The 22,700-nt window shown below is 38.1% G+C and overlaps 1 protein-coding gene across 1 annotated transcript; it reads right to left on the bottom strand.

Annotated features, from left to right (window-relative positions):
- Window positions 1–3,427: 3,427 nt before the first annotated feature.
- Window positions 3,428–21,861, bottom strand: LOC145579028 (uncharacterized). Its single transcript, XM_081636310.1, has 8 exons — window positions 21,673–21,861; window positions 21,393–21,555; window positions 20,482–20,592; window positions 19,311–19,445; window positions 15,857–15,961; window positions 14,979–15,148; window positions 14,772–14,871; window positions 3,428–3,984 (listed from the first exon to the last, which is right to left on the bottom strand). Exons 1-8 carry the CDS (start codon window positions 21,762–21,764, stop codon window positions 3,742–3,744), a joined length of 1,119 nt encoding a protein of 372 aa, XP_081492436.1. The 5' UTR covers window positions 21,765–21,861; the 3' UTR covers window positions 3,428–3,741.
- Between the last annotated feature and the right edge of the window lie 839 nt (window positions 21,862–22,700).

Genomic DNA, 22,700 nt, shown 5'->3' with positions numbered 1-22,700 from the left:
TTTTTTTTCAATAAAATGATTTCAGGATTACATTGTTTGTGAACGTTATAGCATGTTTGGTGGATTTATGGGTAGCTTAAGGGCCTATTCTGATTTACTGAATTAAGCTGAACTAAACTGATTGGAGCTGAAATGAATTGAACTAAACTGAACAAAGCTGAAATGAATATTTTATGAGAAAAACAAATTAAAAACTAAGCTGAATTGAATTGAACTGAATTGAATTGAAGTTGAAGAGAACAAGCGCTAATTGAAATTAGGATCTCTAAAATAAAATAAATAACCAAAAAAAAAAAAAAAAAAAGAGATTTATTTATTTTTATTTATTTATTTTTGGCAATATGGTAAACTTACAAATAGAAGAAAATGAAACATAAACAAACAAAAGGAAAGTACAAGTATTCAACTTCTCGACTTCTCGTTTAGTTCTACATGTGATGAGGTGACTCCTCATCGATAGCTCGTTGGGCAAGGTTATGAACACGTTCCACTTTAAAGATTATATAACCAAATTAGTTTGGTTATATTTAATTCAATTTTACTAGTTGGAGTTATTTTCACTTAATGTTATTACGGAGAAGTTTTAAGTGAAAAGAACATGGCTTACTCGCAGTGGCAGACTTACATATAATTTAAGTGGGGTCCTTCTTGAACATGGAAGAAGGAAATTTTTTCCTTTAAAATAAAGTTTTTTTCTAAAAAATTAAGTTTTTTTTTTCCATAGAAATTACTCGCATGACCCGATTAAAAATTGTAAACTATTATTTAACCCCATTAAATATTTTTTTAGATCCGTCACTGCCTACTCATAATCTAAGCTGAGTTAGTAATTTAGTATACTGATTCGTTTACATGTAACGAGCAACATACATATATACAATAAAACATTAAGGAACTCTATTCATCAAACTGATCCATTCCCAAAGTTTAATTTTCGAAACAAATTGAATCCATTCCATTGATTTTAATAAGAAATCCAATTCAATTTAGAAGGTTACTTTTGATTGCATTAGACTTTAAATAAATTTAAATCCAAATTACTATTACCCCTAATACTTATCACTACAACACTTATATTAATTGCTCTCGCTGGCTCAATACATGACCTCAAGCAGTCAAGCGATACCTCTTCAAAAAAAACTACTTTGACTATTATTTAAATACATCTCTCTTTTCACTATTATGAAATCTGGAGCCACACTCTTTCACAAATAAAAATATAATGGTTGTGTTTGGTAAACAATTTATTTGAGCAAAATTAGCTTATGTGATTGACTATTAAATAAGCTAATTCAAGGTGTTTGGTAGAAAGCTTATTTAAAGAGCTTATTCCACTAAATAAGCTCTTTTTGAAAAAGCTCCTTTTCTAATTAACTTATTCATTAATATATGGTGAAATGACACTTAAGGCCTGTTCACTTCAACTTAATTTCAGTTCAGTTCACTTCAGCTCCAATCAGTTCAGTTCAGTTCAGCTCCATTCCTAATTTCCTTCTCTCATAAAATATTCAGTTCAGCTCCAATCAGTTCAATTCATTTCAGTTCAGTAAATTGAACAGGTCCTTAGGCCCCCATTTAATTTAAAATCCTACCTAAACTACCTACCCCACAATTAGTTTATTGGTCATTTCACATACTCAAACGACTTTAAGTTATAAGCTATTTACCAAACACTTTTATACAATCAGCTAATAAAATAAGTTAGTCAAATTAGTTGATACAATCAACTAGCCAAAATCAGCTTCAGCTTTAAGCTATTCACCAAACATGGCCAATATCAAATTCTCAGTATTTTCTATTAAATCATTTTCAATAAATAATCCCTACCATCATTTTAATAATTTTAATATTTGATGACAACCCTACTATTTAGTTTCACATGTACTTTTCAGATTAATTAGTACTTCGTATTTGATAATTGCACAATAACTTATCAATTTATCATTTAAAACCATGTGAAATGATAAGTTAAAAACTAATCTAAGACAAGGAATAATAAATAAATAGAGGAAATGTTAGAAATTGTAACCAAAAAAAAAAAAAAAAAAAAAAAAAAAAAAAAGGTATGATCTCATGTAGTCTGATTTTATTTGATGTATTGGTTCATCTGAAATTTAACCTTAATTTTTTGTTAATATATAAAGACGTAATCAAGTGAGATCTTGTTAAACTTGTCATGTACTTTATAAGTTTTATTCATACACAATTACAAAGATTTAACAATAAGTAAACGAAATTTAAAAATTACGTCTTATAATGTAATTTGATCCAACTATTTTTAGCCTTTGTGGTCTAATCTAACATACTAAGTAATAAGTTTTCAAAATAAGTTGAAGAAAAGGTCCTTTGTATTGACAAATTATCAGCAGAAATGCAATAACCACATAAAAATGTAAAGCCAAGATCAAAACACCATTAATCACCACCACAGATCCATGTACTGATATCATGAACAATGACCGCATGACAGTCATGGTGTAGTTTACTACAAAGTACGCAGTACTCCTACCAGTACATTAGAAGCTCACTAAATGAGTACTAAACTGTTGTCCAAGAAACTAGCACTACAAGTTGATGCAATATCTTAACTTCAACTATCTATGACATTGACAAGCAAAGGGACATTTTCAATGGAAGCGTTCAAAAAGGATTCGATATGAAGTGACATCGCAGATTCGCAGCTGAAGGATGATTTTTCATCAAAAGAAAGTACAAATTAAAAAATCTATTTGATGTACAAACCAAGATGCACAGCCGCACAATATTGTTTTATATGTGCCTGCTATTAACTACAGAATACTCCCTTTGTTTCTTAATAATTGACACACTTTTCTTTTTTGGCTGTTTCAGAATAAGTAACACTTCCTTATTTCGACATGACCAACCATCATTAAAAATGTTTTTATCTGGCCTGTCATGACACTCTTCCTTTTATTGTTGTCAGCAGCCTAAATAGCATATGGCCCCACCCAAAGCCCAAGTGTAGTGTGGTACTGTGGTGTAGTAATAGGCACTTCTAGGTCCCTTCCCCATACTGGATTTCTAAGACAGACTGAGCTCCCTAACAGGAGGCGAGGGCCTCTGCTCTTCCTGGAAAAATCAAATTTCCATTGAAGAGAAGCAAATGGAGAACCTCCGAACAACCTTTCAAGTTCATAGTTCTTGTTGAATAAAGTTTCCTTTGGCCAAGAGAAAGGCATGGAAAAAGAGACGGGTCACCCTTTTTATTTTTCACCTTAAAGTCCAAAACAAAGGCCTCATGTCATCATGTGACCATAGAACATCTTCCAGTTTTTTGAATTTATAGACTATTAGCAGAGGACTTCATATAGAAGCATTAAGGGATTTCTTGATGATCTATTATTACACAGAAGTCACAGAAATCAATACTGTTTCAAATCTTAAATCTCCACTCTTTGCTACTCTAAGAAATTGTACATGCAAGCTCAACACCATCATTATAAAACTCGGCAAATAAAAAGAGGCGCCTTATATCTCAGCGTAATATTTGCCTACATGAGAGCCTTAGTTGGTTTACATAATCTGTCACTTCGCTAAGTGTTTAGGAGACATTTGGACACTAAAACAGCAGTTATACCTCACACTTCCAGCATTTCTTTTGATAAGATAATTTGGATCTCAAAATGCCTTGTCATAAATAAAATGGTAAGCTAGGAAGGTTTACTCTATTTAATGAAATAAAACACATTCATACAAAATTTGAAAGCTTTACTTACATCATCAAAGATGAAGATCTTCAATGTCAGTTATAAGACCTTTTCTTTCCGCCAATAGCCTATCTTGTTCAGTTACCACCAGCTGACCACATGCACCATTTATATCTTGCCCCATTTCCTTACGAACTGTTGTCCGGATGTTATATATCTCCCTGAGAATTCTCTGGAAAATTTTCACTTTTGCTTCACTGCTTGTTTTGAATTGACTTGTATTGCCAATGGGGTTGAAAGGTATCAGATTTACAACCTGTATAAATTCCATAACACCCAGATGCAAATGTCAGGAGAAGGAACTCTCATCCTTTTTAAGGCTAGTAAGCTTTCAATCATAAAACACAAACCATAAACCAAGGCCAAACATGCTTAACAGAAGAGATTTACTTTATACAGTAAGTTTAAAAGCAAATAGTACAGCAATGTCATTTGAAATATCCCAGAGATGATAGTCACATCAGCCTGTTTAGTGTGCGGCTGGCCACACCATGTGACCACTTGTAAAAGAACCAAGTAACCCCTATAATAATAACCAAGTAACCCTATAACACTGACAAAGTAACCCCTGTAACACTGCCGAGTAACCACTGTACAAGGACAACTGAACTTTAAGCCTCATTCACAGCAAGTAATCACGACAGAACCAAAAATCTCGTCTTTTTTTTCAAGTGTTTATTGCCAATGTCATTTATCTGCTCAGCCCACTTAGATTCTCAGAATAATTTAAGCCTCATTCACAGCAAGTTATCACGGCAAAACCAAAAATCTCATCTTTTTTTTTTTCAAGTGTTTATTGCCAATGTCATTTATCTGCTCAGCCCACTTAATTTCTCACAATATGAAGCCTCTTACATACCACCCCCTTACTCTACAAAATCACGAGTTCAAGAGCACAAGAAAAAATATTCCTAAAAATGAAACAAAATGAGAATAATAACCATAAAGATGAACCTATACCCAAACCAACAAATTCCTTCTATATTATTCCTTTTATTTTATGTGAGTGACCAGTTGTAATGGACCAAGCAATTGGGCTTGCCAAGCCACCTATTGTCAAGTAGTACCAGAGGAGGGGCAAGGGTGTCCAACCACCAATTACAACAGCTACAAATGAAGAGGTGGCGCAAGAGGACAAAAACAATTAGGAGCAGGGCAGCAACAACTTTGGTAGTGGAACCATGGCAATGCAATGGTAGTGAATGAAGACAACAATTAAGGACAGCTAGTACTATTTTGTAATCCCTGTTGTGTATAAAGTAAGAGGTTAGGGCAAGAAGTAGAGTATGAGATTAGACTATTTTGAATGAACTTTGTATCCTAAAGATACTATCTTGGAGAGTGGTAGGCTCAAGCTACTGTTTTACCCTTTATTTCCATTAATGAAACACCATTGCTAGCTGCCTTATTTGCTCTGTTTTTATTGATTCCTTTCTCTGTTTCGTGAGTCTTAGTGTAGGAGAGGGTTGAGTCCCTCACAAGTGGTATCAGAGCAGGTTGGTCTTACGGCCACCGGCGACAAAGACACTATTGTGAGTCTTGTCCTTCCTTATTATTATTAAAAAACAAAAAAGACCAAAACCGCTACCCAACGCTGCGACGCGGCTGAGGAGTGAGGAGAGATTGGAGGAAGTTGAGCATGGAGGAGGCGGTGATGAAGATTAATAACTTGTTATTCGATATGATTTTAGGGTGATTTTGAACCTTGTTTACTTGATATATTGGCGTTTTGGTTCACATTTACTCTATTTTCGTGCAATTTTTGTGTACCCCTTGCTTCACGGGTTGTTAGTGTTTTTGTTGAGTTTTTAGGTCCAAAGACGACAATTTGAAGCATATGGATGATAAGCCGAGGTTAGAAGCCGAGACAAAGGAGCAAAACCGAAGAAAAGGTGAAGAAAAGGGCCTAAGAGACCCTGACATGGTCGTCCTGCACGTCCGTGCAGGTTTGTTCTAGCAAGCCAAGCTTTTTGCCAGAGCTTACACGGCCGTGCAAGATCTCAGCATGTCCGTGCAAATGGCTGCACGAGTCTGCCAGCCCAAAACAGAATCAAGACTGATGTGTCTGTCTTGAGCTGCACATTCGTGTAGGCACGTCTGTGCCAAGCTTGGCACGTCCGTGCAGACATGTAGCCGTGCCCGACTCTTGTTTTCTCCGTCTTTTTAATTTGGGGGTCTTATAAATAACCCCTTGAGCTCATTTGTACGGGACCCAAGTTTTTAGAGCTTTCTCTTAGTTTGTAATCTTAGAAACACAAATATTCTTAAATCATTAGTTAGAATTGAATGATTAGCTTGGAAATTTCAACCTCAATCATTGTAGAAGACAAGTTCCACCATTGTTATTCAAAGTTGAAGCTTCTAGTAACATTTCTTACTCTTCTCTTCCATTTTAATTGCTTTGATTGTTAATTATTTTGCTTAATTCTTGTATGCTTAGATTGTTAATTAGCTTAATCCTTAGTTTAAATCTTGTTCATGAGTAGCTTGAAAACCTTAATTGCTTTAATCTCAATAATTGTAGAAGACAAGTTCCACCATTGTTATTCAAAGTTGAAGCTTCTAGTAACATTTCTTACTCTTCTCTTCCATTTTAATTGCTTTGATTGTTAATTATTTTGCTTAATTTTTGTATGCTTAGATTGTTAATTAGCTTAATCCTTAGTTTAAATCTTGTTCATGAGTAGCTTGAAAACCTTAATTGCTTTAATCTCAATCATTGTAGAAGACAAGTTCCACCATTGTTATTCAAAGTTGAAGCTTCTAGTAACATTTCTTACTCTTCTCTTCCATTTTAATTGCTTTGATTGTTAATTATTTTGCTTAATTCTTGTATGCTTAGATTGTTAATTAGCTTAATCCTTAGTTTAAATCTTGTTCATGAGTAGCTTGAAAACCTTAATTGCTTTAATCTCCATGGATTGCGAGTAATCTAATTTTCTAAGGTTTGGGTAAAACCCTCAATGTAGTCACCAATTGCTTGTTGCATGTGTTATTTGGTAGTTGTTAGGTGTTAATTAGTTGAGCTTAAGTGGTTTAATTGCTTAGTTCTTGTATATGGCCATTGCTAGAACTATTATCCAAGCTTTCTCAATGAAGGATCGAGAGATGAACTTGAGTTAGCTCCCTTATGCTTAATTGACTTGAAATGCCATGAGAATAGGAATTTCCAGTCAAGGGAATGTTTTTGTCATCGTGATTATGCCTTAATACTTATTTTATGCTTTGTAACCACGAGAGTAGGTTGTATTCACGATTCAAGTAATCCCTGTAGCTTGAGAGAGTAGTTGGGTGCTTTAGATGACTTCCCTTATATTATCCCCTTAATTTACCATTATTTGCTACATGCTATTTGTGATTTGTGATGAAGTTGAGTGGTATATCCCGAGCCCTAGAATCCTCTAAATATTGTTAATTTCCCCTTAGTCTTAGTTGAATTGAACTAGTACATGTTACATAAAACCAACCCAATATTGACTTCATTTAGCTTATTTAAACGGTAGTATCTCGGTGGTTGATTCAACGCCTCTCTTGGGTTCGACCCTTTCTTACCCTAGCTATTAGCTAGTGAGACCAAGATAGAACTTTTATCTTTGGTTGGCTCGACGACGGCCTATCAAAGATTGAAGGAAGAATCGATCGATTTCGCGCCCAACATGACACTGAGTGAAATCTGGAGAGGACGGAGCAGGAGAAGTTCCGACAGGAACTCCGGGATCTGGTGGCTGGACTACCCAAGTCACCCAGACCATCACCCTTGCACCATGAGGACGAGGTTCATTCGAATATAAGGAATAACCAGTGGATCAGGGACGAGGAGGATGAAAACAGGAAGTATGGAAAGAGGTGGAAACACCGGAAACTCGAGATGCCGTTGTTCGAAGGGTCCGACCCGGATAACTGGATATTGAGAGCAGAGATGTTCTATGAATTTCATCGGTTGGCAGAAATGGAGAAGTTAGAAGCCGCCGCGGTCGCCATGGACGGCGCGGCATTAAAATGGTACCAATGGGAGAACAAAAGGCGTCTGCGGGTGAGTTGGACGGACTTACGGTGGCGAGTGTTGCAGGAGTTCCGTCCCGCCAACGCCGGAACGCTACATGAGCAGTGATTAGCCACCACCCAGAATACCACGGTGGATGACTGTCGCCGCAAGCTCATCGAGCTTGCAGCTCCATTGGAAAATGTGTCTGAAAACTTGATGCGGGGCCAATTTATTAACGGATTGAGGGAGGACATTAAATCGGAGGTCCGATTGTTGAGTCCAACCACATTAGAGCAGGCTATGGATCTTGCGGGTCGGGTGGAGGAACGAAATTGGGTCTATGGAGAGGAGTGGGCTCGAGTTCTCAACCTGCGGGCCCAAGCTCTTCTAAGGGGAGCAGTGGTGGGCTGGTACGAACTTATGGTACTCCAGGCCCACCACAGCCTTGCCGCACTTGGCCCAAAGCCCCGGAATCTGTTAAGTCTGTTAACCCAGCAAGAGCGAACAATGCTTCAACCAATTCTGGAGAAACAAGGAGGTTAACTGAGTTCGAGCTAGCGGAATGGCGAGCTAAAGGCTTGTGTTTCCGTTGTGATGAGTGGTGGGGAGTGGGGCACCGGTGCAAGCGGAAGGAAATAAGTGTCTTATTGGTGGCTGATGAGAGTTTAGGCGTGAAAATTGATGTGCAAGGTGATGAGCCGCACGATGTTGGGGATGAAGAAAATCAAGTGGAGGTGTCTTTGTGCTCGGTTGTTGGGCTGACTAATCCCAGAACCATGAAGTTAAGGGGCAGAGTGAAGAATGAGGAGGTGATTGTGTTGGACGACCCAGGGGCAACCCACAATTTCATTTCGAAGGAGGAGTTGGAGAAAACTCAATTACCCATCACCCAAGGGGGAGAGTTCGATGTAGCCTAGGGAAATGGACAGATGATACGAGGGAGCGGGGTTTGTCAAGGTGTGAGAGGTGTGAGAGTGAAGCTGGATGGTGGAGTGACGATAGTAGAGGATTTTTTACCATTAGAGTTGGGAAATGCCGATGTGATCTTAGGAGTGCAATGGTTAGAGAAGCTAGGATCGGTAACCACAAATTAGAAGACTCATGTGATGCGGTTCACGGTGGGCAGGGGTTCCGGTCATTCTCACGGGTGATCCCTCGTCGGATAAGACCATGATCTCACTCAAGGCTATGATTAAAACCATTAGCAAGGAGAGACAAGGGGTGTTAGTTGAGGTCAATGCCGTGGAGGAAAGTGGGGGAAGTCTGGCACAGACTGCTGCAGCTAGGGCTGTGCACATGTCCAGAACCGGACCGGACCGAACCGGGACCCCTTGGACCTGAAGACCGCTATTTGGAAATTTTAGGGACCGAGGACCGGACCTGAAAAAATCAGGTCTGGACCTGCCGGACCTGAAAATTCAGGTCCGGTCTGGTTTTAGACCTATTTCAGCAATCTTGTTGTTTTTACCTTTGAAAATATATAGTTACAAAAAAGCCAATAAGAAGGCTTTGGCCTGCTGCTTATCTTTATGCATTTTGTGGAAAAAATCAAGCTTATTATATACTTTTATTCTCAGATCTACTATATTTAAATGCAAAGATCGATGATAACTATACTACGTATTAGATACTTTGTATAATTTACTTTACCAACTGAAGTCAGTAAGCAAAAATAATTCTAACCTTAATAATGAAATTATCCATTCATTTCTTCTCTGAATTCACCATTAATGAGCAATTTGAAAGGTACTTTGTATATTTATCTTGCAAAATCGAAATGTAATAAGTAATTGAACATAGTACAAGTCGAAGAATGAGGTTCGAAAAGCAGCGATTCGAGACATAGCTATAACTCGACTTTGAGAGTTCCGATGAAGAAGACGCGGCGGCACACGGTGAATCAATGGTGCTCAAACTAGCCGGAAAAAATGAAGTATGTGTGAGGGTGACTGTGAGATGTGACAGCGCTGGAGAATGGAGACTAGGAGTGAAGTGTTTTTTTTTTGAAAATGTTAGGGTAAGGTAATGGGTAAGTCAGTGAGTAATACGGAGTAGAAAATTCTCAAAATTTATATTATTTTTTTTTAATTTTTATTAAAATCCGGGTTTCAGGTCCAGACCTGATTTTTCAGGGTTTAGACCGGACCGAACCTGAAACTCGAAATCCACTATTTTATTAGACCAAAGACCGGACCGGAATCAGCAGGTCCGGTCCAGGCTGATCCAGGTCCAGTCCGGTCTAGGTCCAAAATACGATCTGGATCGATTTTTGCACAGCCTTAGCTGCAGCTCATGAAACGCCACTGCCAGAATTTTTGGTAGGGGTAGTGCGTGAGTTTGGCAACGTGTTTGAGATGCCGGAGGGCCTACCTCCGAGTAGGGGTCGGGAGCACCAAATTGAGTTGAAGGAGGGAAGTAACCCGATGAGCGTTAGACCGTGTCGATATCCTCAACTTCAAAAGGATGAAATCGAACAGATGATACGAGAGATGTTGCAAGCCGGAATAATCAAGCCTTCAAGTAGCCCTTTTTCAAGCCCGGTATTGCCAGTAAAGAAGGACGGTTCGTGGTGCTTTTGCGTCGATTACCGCGCCCTCAATAAGGAGACGGTACCGGACAAATACTCGATACCGGTGATCGACGAGCTCCTAGATGGGTTGAGTGGAGCCACCATGTTTTCGAAGCTTGATCTTAAATCGGGCTACCATCAAATACTCGTGAAAGCCGAAGACACACACAAGACCGCATTTAGAACTCACGAGTGCCACTATAAGTTCCTTGTCATGCCGTTTGGCCTAACCAACGCACCGGCCACCTTTCAATCATTAATGAATGAAGTTTTCCGACCATACTTGAGGCGGTTTGTATTGGTATTTTTTGATGACATCCTCATTTATAGTAAGGGAGAGATGGAGCACCATGAGCATGTGAGGATAGTGTTAGAAAAATTAAAGGAGCAAAAGTTATATGCTAACCTTAAAAAATGTGAGTTTGGGAAGAGGGAGATAGCCTATTTGGGGCACATAATTTCAAAAGGTGGGGTAGCCATGGATGGAGAAAAGGTTAAGGCTATTTTAGAGTGGAAGGAGCCTAAGAATCTGAGAGAATTAAGAGGCTTCTTGGGGTTCGGCTACTATCGCAAATTTGTGGCCAATTATGCAAGTATTGCAACTCCCTTAACTTCTCAATTGAGGAAGGACTGTTTTGGCTGGTCGGAAGAGGCCACGCATGCTTTTAATCAGCTCAAGAGAGCGATGACCACCGCACCCGTCCTCGCCATGCCCGACTTTAGCAAGGGGTTTGTGGTTGAAACTGATGCCTCCGGTTTCAGGTTGGGGGCGTTATTAATGCAAGGAGGGAGGCCTATTGCCTTCTTTAGCAAGACTCTTGGTAAGCAAGCTCAAGGCAAGTCCATTTACGAAAAGGAATTGATGGCTATATGCTTGGCCGTAGTGAGGTGGAAGCACTATTTGCTCGGAAGGCATTTCATTATCCGAACCGACCAACAAAGTCTTCGGTTCATTGCTCAGCAGCGAGAGGTGGGAAGTGAATACCAGAAATAGGTGAGAAAACTTATCGGGTTCGATTTTGAAATTCAGTATAAACCCGAAGCATCAAACCGGGTAGCTGATGCACTGTCACGAAAGGAGGAAGGAGAGTTACTGGCTACTCAAGTGTGCTTAATGAGCTTAATTCACACCCAAGGAGTGCACTGGCCGAGTTGGATCTAGAACTCAAGGAGGATAAGTGGGTACAGGAACTGAAATTGGGCCTAAAGAAAGGAGATGAGGGGCCCAATGGATTCAGCCTTGAAGCTGGGAGGGTTTATTTTAAAGGGAGAGTGGTCCTTCCAAAGGGATCGAAATTCATTCCCCTAATCTTGAGAGAAAATCACGACACCAACCGATGGCCATGAAGGCGAGGTGAAGACTTATTTAAGGTTGGCGGCAGATGGGTTCTAGTTGGGAATGAGGAAGGATATCGGGGAATTTGTGCAACAATGCTCAAGGTGTCACAGCGAAGTCCGATGGGTTTACTCCAACCACTCCCAATTCCGGGAGCAATTTGGGAGGATTTGTCAATAGATTTCATCGAAGGTGGATCGATTATCGAAGTACACTCACTTTGTTGGGTTGAAACATCCTTTCAACGCTATCAAAGTGGCCGACGAATTTGTGAAGAATGTGGTGAAGTTGCACGGGTTTCCTTCTTCCATTGTGTCGGATAGGGATCGAGTGTTCATGAGCAATTTCTGGAGTGAACTTTTCCAGCTGCAAGGTTCTCAATTGAAGCGGAGTACGACTTATCACCCTCAAACCGATGGGCAATCGGAGATTGTGAATAAGTTCTTAGAAACCTATTTGCGGTGTTTTGCGTTAGGACAACCAAAGAAGTGGGCTCAGTGGCTAGCTTGGGTCGAGTACTCTTATAACACCTCCCCACATACGTCTACCAGGATAACCCCATTCAAGGTAGTCTATGGAAGGGACCCTTCGAAGTTGTGGCGCATAGGGAATGGTGAAACAATTGTGGATAGCCTCGAGGAATGGTTACGAGAGAGGGACTTGATTTTGGATGAACTCCGAATTAATTTGATGAGGGCACAGCAGATCATGAAGGGGTATGCGGATAGCAAGCGCACATTTGGGGAGTTTGAGGTTGGGGATGAGGTGTATCTGAAGCTGCAACCGTACCGACAGCGCTCCTTAGCCAAACGCCCCTATGAGAAGTTGGCTGCCAGGTTCTATGGTCCCTTTCGTGTGCTGCAACGAATTGGGAAGGTGGCCTACAAGCTAGAATTGCCGCATAGCTGCAAGATACATCCCGTGTTCCACGTTTCGCAACTTAAGAAGGCGGAGGCAATCAGCAAGTGCTCCCAACTATTCCCCCTCAACTAACTAACTGCTGAGTTGGAGATGATGACTAAACTAGAAGTTGTTTTGGGGGTTAAGCAAGGGCCCGAAGGAATGGAAGTATTAATTAAGTGGCAAGGGCTGCCATCGTTCGAAGCCACTTGGGAGCAGGGGACTGCCATCACTAAGCGTTTTCCTCACTTCCACCTTGAGGACAAGGTGGATGTTCCGTCGAGGAGTGATGTAATGGACCGAGCAATTGGGCTTGCTAAGCCACCTATTGTCAAGCAGTACCAGAGGAGGGGCAAGGGTGTCCAACCACCAATTACAACAGCTACAAATGAAGAGGTGGCGCAAGAGGACAAAAACAATTAGGAGCAGGCAGCAACAACTTTGGTAGTGGAACCATGGCAATGCAATGGTAGTGAATGAAGACAAGAATTAAGGACAGAATACTATTTTGTAATCCCTATTGTGTATAAATTAAGAGGATAGGGCAAGAAGTAGAGTATGAGATTAGACTATTTTGAATGAGCTTTATATCCTAAAGATACTATCTTGGAGAGTGGTAGGCTCAAGCTACCGTTTTACCCTTTATTTCCATTAATGAAACACCATTGCTAGCTGCCTTATTTGCTCTGTTTTTATTGATTCCTTTGAGTCTTAGTGTAGGTGAGGGTTGAGTCCCTCACACCAGTGTGAGCAAGGAGCCATCAGACGTTCAATAGGGAAGAATAGAGATTGGTCTATCTTGTCATGATAATTTACAAAAATTATACCAAAAACTACTAACAGCAGTATAGCACTAGTAAACCCTAAAAATAGATCTCTTCAACACCACAGTTTGAAGATGAAAGGAAGTTGTACTAAAGCTTTTATATGACAGCCTAGGCCAATACAAGGACTTGAGATTTATTAGTAGCAGACAACTACTAATTCGAAAAATGACTGAAAATGATGCCAATTTGAATGCAAAGATAGGCAGATAGCTAGTGCAGGTTTATAGGTGGAAGATATATGAGTTAGCATTGTCTCTGTCATGTCGAGGGCTGCTATTTGGGAGAAGCATTACAAGGCATAACACAGCCAACCCAGCACGACAAAGCATGCTAAAACCTGTGAAATTTGGCTTAGGATGCAAGATCAACACAGTGGCAAGTGGGCTTAGGCCATGCACGGGACAACAACAACAACAACAACAACAACAAAGCCTTAATCCCAAAATGATTTGGGTCGGCTAACATGAATCGTCATAAGGAACCGTACGATATAAAGGGACATAACAAGATAATCATTTGAAAGAGTTAGGAAAAAAAGGTGAGTAAAATGAACAAAATAAAGAGCATCCAAGTAAAATGAGGGGAATTTTAAAAGAGAACCAAGAATAAAATTAATAAAGTTCTAAAGGAGTGGTTATAACATTGGAGTAAAAAACCATAAAGGTGTGAAAAAACTTTAGCAAAGGAAATCGATATAGTTTATAAAACATTTAGTGGGATATAATAATAAAATTAGATATGAAAATAAATTAGAAAGTATATATATGACGTGAATTTTCTCCCTCCACACCGCCTATCCAACACCAAATTTTCCTCAATCCCCAAAGCACTCAAGTTACTCTCAATCACCCTCTCCCAAGTTTTCTTAGGTCTTCCCCTACCTCTCACGATCCCAATACTTTGCAATTCCTCAAGCCTCCTTACTGGGGCATCATTTGGTCTCCTTCTTACATGGCCAAACTATCTTACATGATTCTCCCTCATCTTGTACTCGATCGATGTAATTCCTACTTTCTTCCTAATTATCTCATTCCCCAACCAATCTTTTATTGTATGGCCAGTTGGCCACACATCCATGCACGGGACGACCTTGTAAAAAATTTGGCACACCACGGCACAACACGTAGCTCATGGTCCAAGCCTAGTTTGACACAAAGCCCAGCCAGTCAGTCATCATTGGTACTAGCAAAAAGCAAAGAGCGTTTTGCAACTTTCTTATGCTTAGTTAAGGAAAAGCCAAATATGGCAATAACATTAGTTAAAACCAACTTCCATGTTACCATCAGTATTTGTCAGTTAGCTCAATACTTGTAAATTTGCAGACTACTAAAAATTAAAGAGCTGGGTATGAATCTTGTTCAATTTTTTTTATTAAAAATCTTAAAAGGGCAAGAAACGCTATCAAATAAATAATAAATATACTAACCACTTCCAATGTCTCTAGCAATTTTCCAAGCTGGTGTGCTTGCAGCTCTTTGTCATTCACTCCATCAAGCATTATGTACTCTATAAATATTTTCTGCTGACTAGATACAGAAGCAAAGAAAGGAAGAGAGGGTCATTCAAGGCATTAGTTTTTTGCAAGGTTAGAAACTGCACACATTCAAAAATACAAGTATGCAACATCTTTTACCTATTTTTTTGGTATAAATGAAGTGCAGCCATAAGTTTCTCCAATGGAAATGCCCGAGCCGCAGGCATAATTTGGCAACGTATATCCTGAACTGGTGCATGAAGTGATACTGCCAGATTCAGATTAGGAAGATCGTGGTGTAGCTTATTAATTGCGTGCACAATTCCCACCTAAGGCAATTCAGTCCAAACAAGATTATTCAGTCAAAATGTCATGACAGCAAGCCTATGCATTTTTTAATTCCTTAAAAAGAATATTAGTGTTACATAATATTGCCTACATCTCTTTACCTTCTAAAAAAAGAGTCAATATATAAGCTAAAATAGTGATCTTATTATTCTTCATTATAAAGTACTCATGCATGGCACATACACAAATACTTTGTAGTTCCTCCACCTAAAATAATTGTCATATTGTCCAAAATATAAATGGTAATATTGACATATCGTCCCAAACCCTCATAATCATGAATTTTTGATAATTAGGAGCGGAGATTATTTTTTCACAACATTTGAAATACAGTGAGAATAATTGCTGGAGCGTACATTGCTAAAATTAGGATATTAGTCAGCAGTAGCAAATCAACACCTAATATTTTCAAGTACTCCTAGGAACAATTCAAATCAGATGGCAACATGGCATCCTAATATATGCAAGTCACAAGACACTATAATGATTTTCTGACCATCTTGACATTTTAAATAAAGATATAGGGTAGATAACCTAAAGCATGCATTGCGGCTAACTTGTATAGAGTACTCAATAATGTTCATATATACCACGGCAAAGATAATAATACAATATTTGGAATGTTTTAATACAATTCAATTACATTCATGATTTCATAAAACACAAAATTAAGGTTCTAGCTTTAATACCGTTGACACAGTGATTTTCTTTGGTGACAAGTGAAATGGAGCGCTCGTCATAGCACGAATTGCTTCCACCAATGCAGAGTAATTATTCAATGGTTCCCCCATCCCCTGTAAACCAAAAATATCATCAAATGGACAAGCTTTTATAAAAGGTTAAGATATCTACATTCAAAAAATGAAAAAGTACAAGTTTATATATAATCTAACTGTTTCAACAGTAATGAAAGCGGAAAAATTATTATAAAAAAAATATAGAAAAAAAAAAATCCAGATAGTTCACAAGTTCATCCCACTTTAAGCAGCTCTTTAAGCATGATAAAAATATAAAAGAACAGAAAGAGGAGAAGAGTAGCCAAAGAAGGAATGAAGATAAAAATGAAAAATGACTATTCATAGTCCCCAAAGGGTGTAACGCCTGTATTCTAAACCCAATTTATAACTAGTTATCGAAATATCATTCCCTCTCAGCAATTATTTCATGCTCTAGAACTAACTTCCCATGTGTCCCTTGCCAAAAGAACCTTCCAATGACGATGACAGAGTAAACACAGTTCTATGAGAGCTTTGTACATTCTAACCTCACCCTATTTATCAGAATATACATTCTTTTTCCATCTCTACATTACTTAACTCTTTAACTGACTTCACATATGTTGCCAACATAATAATTTTAAGTTTGCCATTCTACCAGGGTACTTAGGCAGATTCACACATTACTAGTACCAAGCCGATGCCAAACGCTGAAACAAGAGCAGTGGCCAAAAATGAATGATATTCAGAATTGGAGGCATTTAATTAGTGGGAAAACATTTAGTGATAAACCAGGTGCAAACTCTCTAATTCAACTTCCTTCTAACTTAATTTTTGAGGTCTTTCTATAAGCACACATCAGCTATTAAAACTTACTTGAAAACTTTGATGGCTCTGTAAAAACCCCACCTCATTTTCATGGTTAAGGAATTGAGAGTCCTATTTATTAGAGGACTTGAGTGCTATTCTCTGCACATACCAAATATTAGATGTGAAACTATCAATTCCATTCTAGTCTAATTTAATAAGTCATATCTTAGTATACTGCACATGCATTGTGTGTCTGCTGTTGGGGTTTTGTGAGTCCGACTCACCGCGGAAACAAACCCAAAACCAAGACCGCACTCGCAATAAATAAAACCATAAACATAATTAACTTAATGACAAGATTAAGATAATAATTATACCTTTGACGCGTGTTTCGCCCGACCTCGAGGGGCTCTTACTTCGAAAGCCAGCCTCGAAAATACGACGACCTCCAACGAAAGTCCACCCACAACTCGAACACCAACTAAGACTTGGAGTTAGCAAGGCCCGACCGAAACCCGAGTAATTGAGTTCAAAGGTTTTCACAATGGTGATGCCTTTATCAACTCTTGAGTTCAAAGGTTTTCACTACTAGTGATGCCTTTTCCAACTCTTACTGAAGTGATTTTCCCAATACCCCTGGGTATTCATAGGGAAAATCATGAGTGTGAAAAGCTCTCCCATCAATGTAATAGAATTTGATTTTCTCATTTTATTTTTAAAGCTAAAATAAAATTAATAATCAAACTAGTAATAAATCAACAAGTGGCAAGAATACAAGGAGGAGTAGGTGAGGACCATTTGGAGATGGGGACCAAACTTGCTCCCCACTCTCACCTCCCATGATCGGAAGCGGCCTCCACCCAGGCATTCTGATCACTTGACCTTAATGAAAAATTAGCCCTTTCTAATAATTCTGAACCCCCTATCGGAATAATACACTTGTTCGAAGGACGTTATTCCTTTCAACTTCCTCCTTAACTACTTTCACTGTATCTAAATACACATATTTTGACTCTGAGTATGCGACAACATTCTGCTTTAAACTCTTCAAGCTTACTGTCCTTCTCCATTCAGACACAAAATGCATTAAGATCAACATCTAAAATCATCTTGTCCGTTTTGAAAACTTGCATCCGTATAATATTTTGACAACTTGTTCACTTTTGCCACAACAAACTAGAAACATTCCTTTAGTCCTTCTCAAGTACTCAAGGATTTGTTCTTAGTAGCTTTCAGTGTGCTTATTCTGAATTTGCTTGAAACCTGCTACACATGCACAAGTCATGTATAACATCTCGCTTTGTACATATCATGACACATATAATGGACCCTTTTGCAGAAGCATAAGGTACATTATCCATACGACTCAACTCTCCCGGCTTTTGCAGGCACTGAGTTTTACTAAGCGTAATACCATGAGACATGGGAAGATATCCTCTCTTAGAGTCTTTTATCTTGAACTTGTCAAGAACCTTATCAATATGAGTCTCTCAATGTTGTCCAATCATTCTTCAAGATTCACTTCGTGGATCTTGATTCCCAATATGTACTCAACATCTACTAAGTCTTTCATATAGAAACAACTCTTTAACCATTTCTTAACTGACTCAAGTATTGATATGTCATATCATATGAATTGTATGTCATCTACACATAAGACTAAGAAGACCAATTGCTCCCACTAAACTTCTTGTCTCTACAAGATTTTTTTTGGTTCTTTAAGGAAATCAAACTGTTTGATTCCCTAATGGAAACGAATGTTCCAACTCCCTGATGCTTACTTCAATCCATAAATGAATTTCTGAAGTTTGCAAAACATTCTAGGAATTTATTGATTTCAAAACCCTTGGTTGTATCATATACATACTCTCCATCAAGAACATTTCAAGAAGGCGATTTTGATATTGACCAAGTATGGTGAACTTTGCTTAGATATTGACCAAGTATGGACCTGTGTGGTAGTTGAAATAATGAAGTAGGAACATGAACTTTGTGAAAATCAATCAAATCCACACAAACAAGTTGTACTTACAGTTCAGCTTAAGGAAGAAAGCTATAACCAATACAGAGAGTAAAAAAAAGCCTAGTGCAATCAGTCAAGGAAGGTCCTAGAACTAAAACTGTTCAATGAGAGACCTGGTTTTCAAAGTTTTATTTAAACACACACACACACACAAAGACTTCAGCTCAACAACTCCACCAGCCCTTTCTCAGACATTGCCTCGTAGCCCTTTGTTTGATATACAATCTTACCAGAGCCTTCTACAGTACAGCATCCACTAAATCTAACCGTTATCACAAAGGGGGCAGCAGTAAATGATTCTAAAAGACTTTCTTCGGACTTGATGATGACTGTTATAGCCTTATAGGGCTATTGTTATTAATTTTGCCTCCCAACCAAACAAGATGAGATATGTCAGATAACTGCCATGACATCTAGATGGAATAGAGAACAATAAGATATAATATATCACTAGCTCTCCGCGGAGAATAGCAAAATCTGACTGGCAAACACATGCAACACGATCCAAACAGAAAATTGATACTTTTTCCACAGCTATGATATCATGTAGCGACTGGAAAAAATAAATAATATTATATTTTAAAAAAACATTACCATAAAAACAATATTACGTATATTTGAAATATGAGAAGCATGCACCAATTGCTCCACTATCTCTCCTGTTGATAAATTACTTTTGAATCCCATGCTCCCAGTTGCGCAAAACGTGCATCCCATTTTGCATCCAACCTTTCCATAAATGCAGTCATAACTAAAACAATTAGATTCTGCAACAATAAGTAAGACCAGTTCCACATAGAAGAAATTAAGATAATAAGAACTATTCTTTCATTAGCCTCCATAGAATAGCATAAGCATAGGAGACAGAAAATCACGATAGTAAACATATCACTGTCAGGATGAGAGCAAATTTAGCCTAATGCTATTACAATTTCTAATTAGCCTGATGTCGAACTTGTTTAGACTAGTAGGGTGGATCAGATAAAAACTAGAGTGATTCGATATCCTTCTTCCAGTTTCCATCTGTGCAAAGACTACCAACTAACAGCGAAAAGTCACCAAAAATGAAGTGCCATACATGCAATGTCAAGTACTATTGTACTCTACAAAAATAAGTAATACGAAGTATATTTTTAAAACTTGACCATTTTTTAGCTTAATTCTGTCAAAAGAGATCCTTCTTTTTCTATGACTAGTTTTGATTTTTCGTTACTTCTCAGATCTATGACTAGTTTTGATTATTCATTCCTTAAGGAAATGAGAGGTGACATGTATATCCATTGAATATCCTGAATCAAGTGCTTTTAACTGGAAACCGTCCCAAAGAAAGTGGATTGTATTCTATATACTACACCATCTAATATGAAGTTCAAAAAATATCATATAATTAGAAGTAAGTATCAATGTATTAAGGGCTTTAAAGCACAACATTCGATGTACACAGCTAAGATACTTCGATTGTCACACCTCACATTGCTAGTTTAGATTACCCTATTAAACTGGCAATTATTATTGACAGAGTGAGTTCAGAAAGGAAGCCAGCTCAAAACTTCAAAATCACAATTCATAGGATACTAGCATTAAGTCAAAAAAGTTAAAAAAAAAAAAATAGTCCTAACATGGATACATCAAGCATCAACCCTAAAGCATCATTTCATTTTATAATCCCAACATGCAATGAACATAGTTTTAACTTTTAAGCACAATTTACTCCGCAAAAAAGAAGAAAAAATAAATTAAAAAAAAAAAAAAGGTCATAAGATACCTGAGATGACACGCATAGAGTTGACCTTAGACCCCCAGGACGTTGTTTGCCGCCATATTGCCCTAGGCGGCTATCATATCTCATTATCACAGCTTCCACAAATGCCCCATTCTGAAAAATTATAAATAAATATGGACAACAAGGATGAACAACTTTTGGGAAATCTAATACAGTACATCACAAACAGTTATTGGTATTAACTATTAAGTATCAACCACATAATGAAAACAATGGATTACATCACCTAAATTATAGACTAGGTTATTACTTCCTAACTATGTGATGAAGTAAGAAATAGCCTCTTGGTAATCAAATAGTTAAGTTAACTCATATCTTATTCTTATCCCTAGTTCTAAGAGAAACTTACTCCAGACCATCTTTAGATGGGTTTACTACACGAGTGAAAATATCGCATCATCTTAGTACATGATTCAAGATATTGTTCGGTTAAATGCTAACACTTAAAGAGCTATCCCCTAAAAAATTACAATTCAGAAAGTTCCAAGATGTGCTTGATGGCAGGAACATACTTTCCTCAATTTGCATGAAGTAAAATTCCCTCAACAAAATTCCTGTATTTCCCTCAACCATATAACCTCCTCGTTTTCTATTTCCCGTGTACATTCACCTTTAACCGAAAACCCATTAATTGTAATAATCAATCTCGGCAAAAAGGCAACAGAAGAAGATCAGGGTTTACAATCATGAACACCAACTAGTAACAACTGAACAAACATCATACAAAACCCTGAAAATAATACTCCAATTTCCAAAACAGAGTCGTCACAATACTAATTCAATTATACTATCAAGGCGACTATTAATTCCAGGCCGAGAGTACCAAATAGTAATTATCATAACCTAATCAAGAAAATTAAAAATTGAAAAGGGAAAATGCACAAAACTAAAACCTTGAGTTTAATGAGGAGTTTAGAGGTAACAGCATCAGTAGAATGAGAAACAGAGTGAAGGGTTGAAGACAAAGGCAAGAACTTGGAATTGAGAAGAGGGTAAGCAGCAGCAGGCAATGACGGAATTTCATCCCATTTACAATCGGGATTCTGCAGAACATTCCTGCAACACCATTATTGGCGAACAACAAGATTAAAATCCATTGAAATTACAGAAAAAAAAAAGAGAGAAAATTGAAAAGAAAAATCACAGAATAAGAGAAGAAATTGGTTTACTTACTTCCAAATCAAAGGGATGAATTGGGGGTTGATTCCGGCGTTTTCGAACTCGGTTCGTAGCACAGAAGCGTCGAAAATGGATCGAAGCGCCATTGATAATGTGATTGTTCTTTAGAAGTGAGTTTTGATGCGTCGAGAATTGTTCTGGTTTGACGCTTAGGTTGCTGGCTGCGGTTCTGTGTAGCTCGTATCAACAGTCTAACCTTCACCACGCCGTAAAATCATGTACTCCTGTTTTTGTTTTGTTTTTTTGTGTTTTTTTTTAAATGGAATTTTTTTTCACAAACGACCTTTAACTTTGTTTAAGAGGCTGTTCGCATTTACTGAACTGAACTGAACTGACCTAAACTGATTGAAGCTAAACTGAATTGAACTAAACTGAACTGATTGGAGCTAAACTGAACTGAACTAAAATGAATATTTTATGAGAAAGGGAAATTAGGAGCTGAACTGAACTGAACTGAACTGATTGAAGCTGAATTAAACTGAACTAAACTGATTGGAGCTGAACTGAACTGAACTGAAATTAAGTAAATGTGAACAGGCCCTAAGTTTATGACTAGTATAGTACAAGTGCTATGCACGGCTTACAAATCGTAATACTTATATTCATTTAACAAAATTTTAAGATAAAACGATTTAATGAGTAATAATGAATTTACATACGTAGGTGTCTTAATCATACATTTTTCACCTCTCAAAATAATGATATACTACTTTAAAATGGGAGATTTTTCTATGTGGCCGGAGTTACTCGAGTTACTCTTGACTGAGTAACCTCTCAAGTAACCCTTGACCGAATAACCCCTGATCGAACCCTTGACCGAGTAAACCCTTGATCGAGTAACCTCTCAAGTAACCCCTGACCGAGTAACCCCTGACTGAGTAACCCTCAAGTAACCTCTAACTAAGTAACCCCTGACCGAACCCCCTCAAGTAACCCTTGACCGAATAAACCCTTGAGTAACCCCTCAAATAATCCTAACCGAGTAACCTCTCAAGTGTATAACACCTGATAGAGTAACCCCT

Source organism: Chenopodium album, chromosome 14 (assembly GCF_948465745.1).
Source record: "Chenopodium album chromosome 14, dcCheAlbu1.1, whole genome shotgun sequence".
NCBI lineage: Eukaryota > Viridiplantae > Streptophyta > Magnoliopsida > Caryophyllales > Amaranthaceae > Chenopodium > Chenopodium album.
The sequence above is the reverse complement of the archived record's forward strand: the minus strand, read 5'-3'. Positions and strand labels throughout refer to the sequence as shown.

Coding starts and splice junctions, on each gene's coding strand:
- LOC145579028 (XM_081636310.1), bottom strand. CDS start 21,764: ATGGCGCTTCGATCCATTTTCGACGCTTCTGTGCTACGAACCGAGTTC. Junction 15,962..19,310: donor TACGTAATATTGTTTTTATG/GTAATGTTTTTT, acceptor TTTGGTTTACAG/GGGATGGGGGAACCATTGAA. Junction 3,985..14,771: donor TGCTAGAGACATTGGAAGTG/GTTAGTATATTT, acceptor GAATTTATACAG/GTTGTAAATCTGATACCTTT.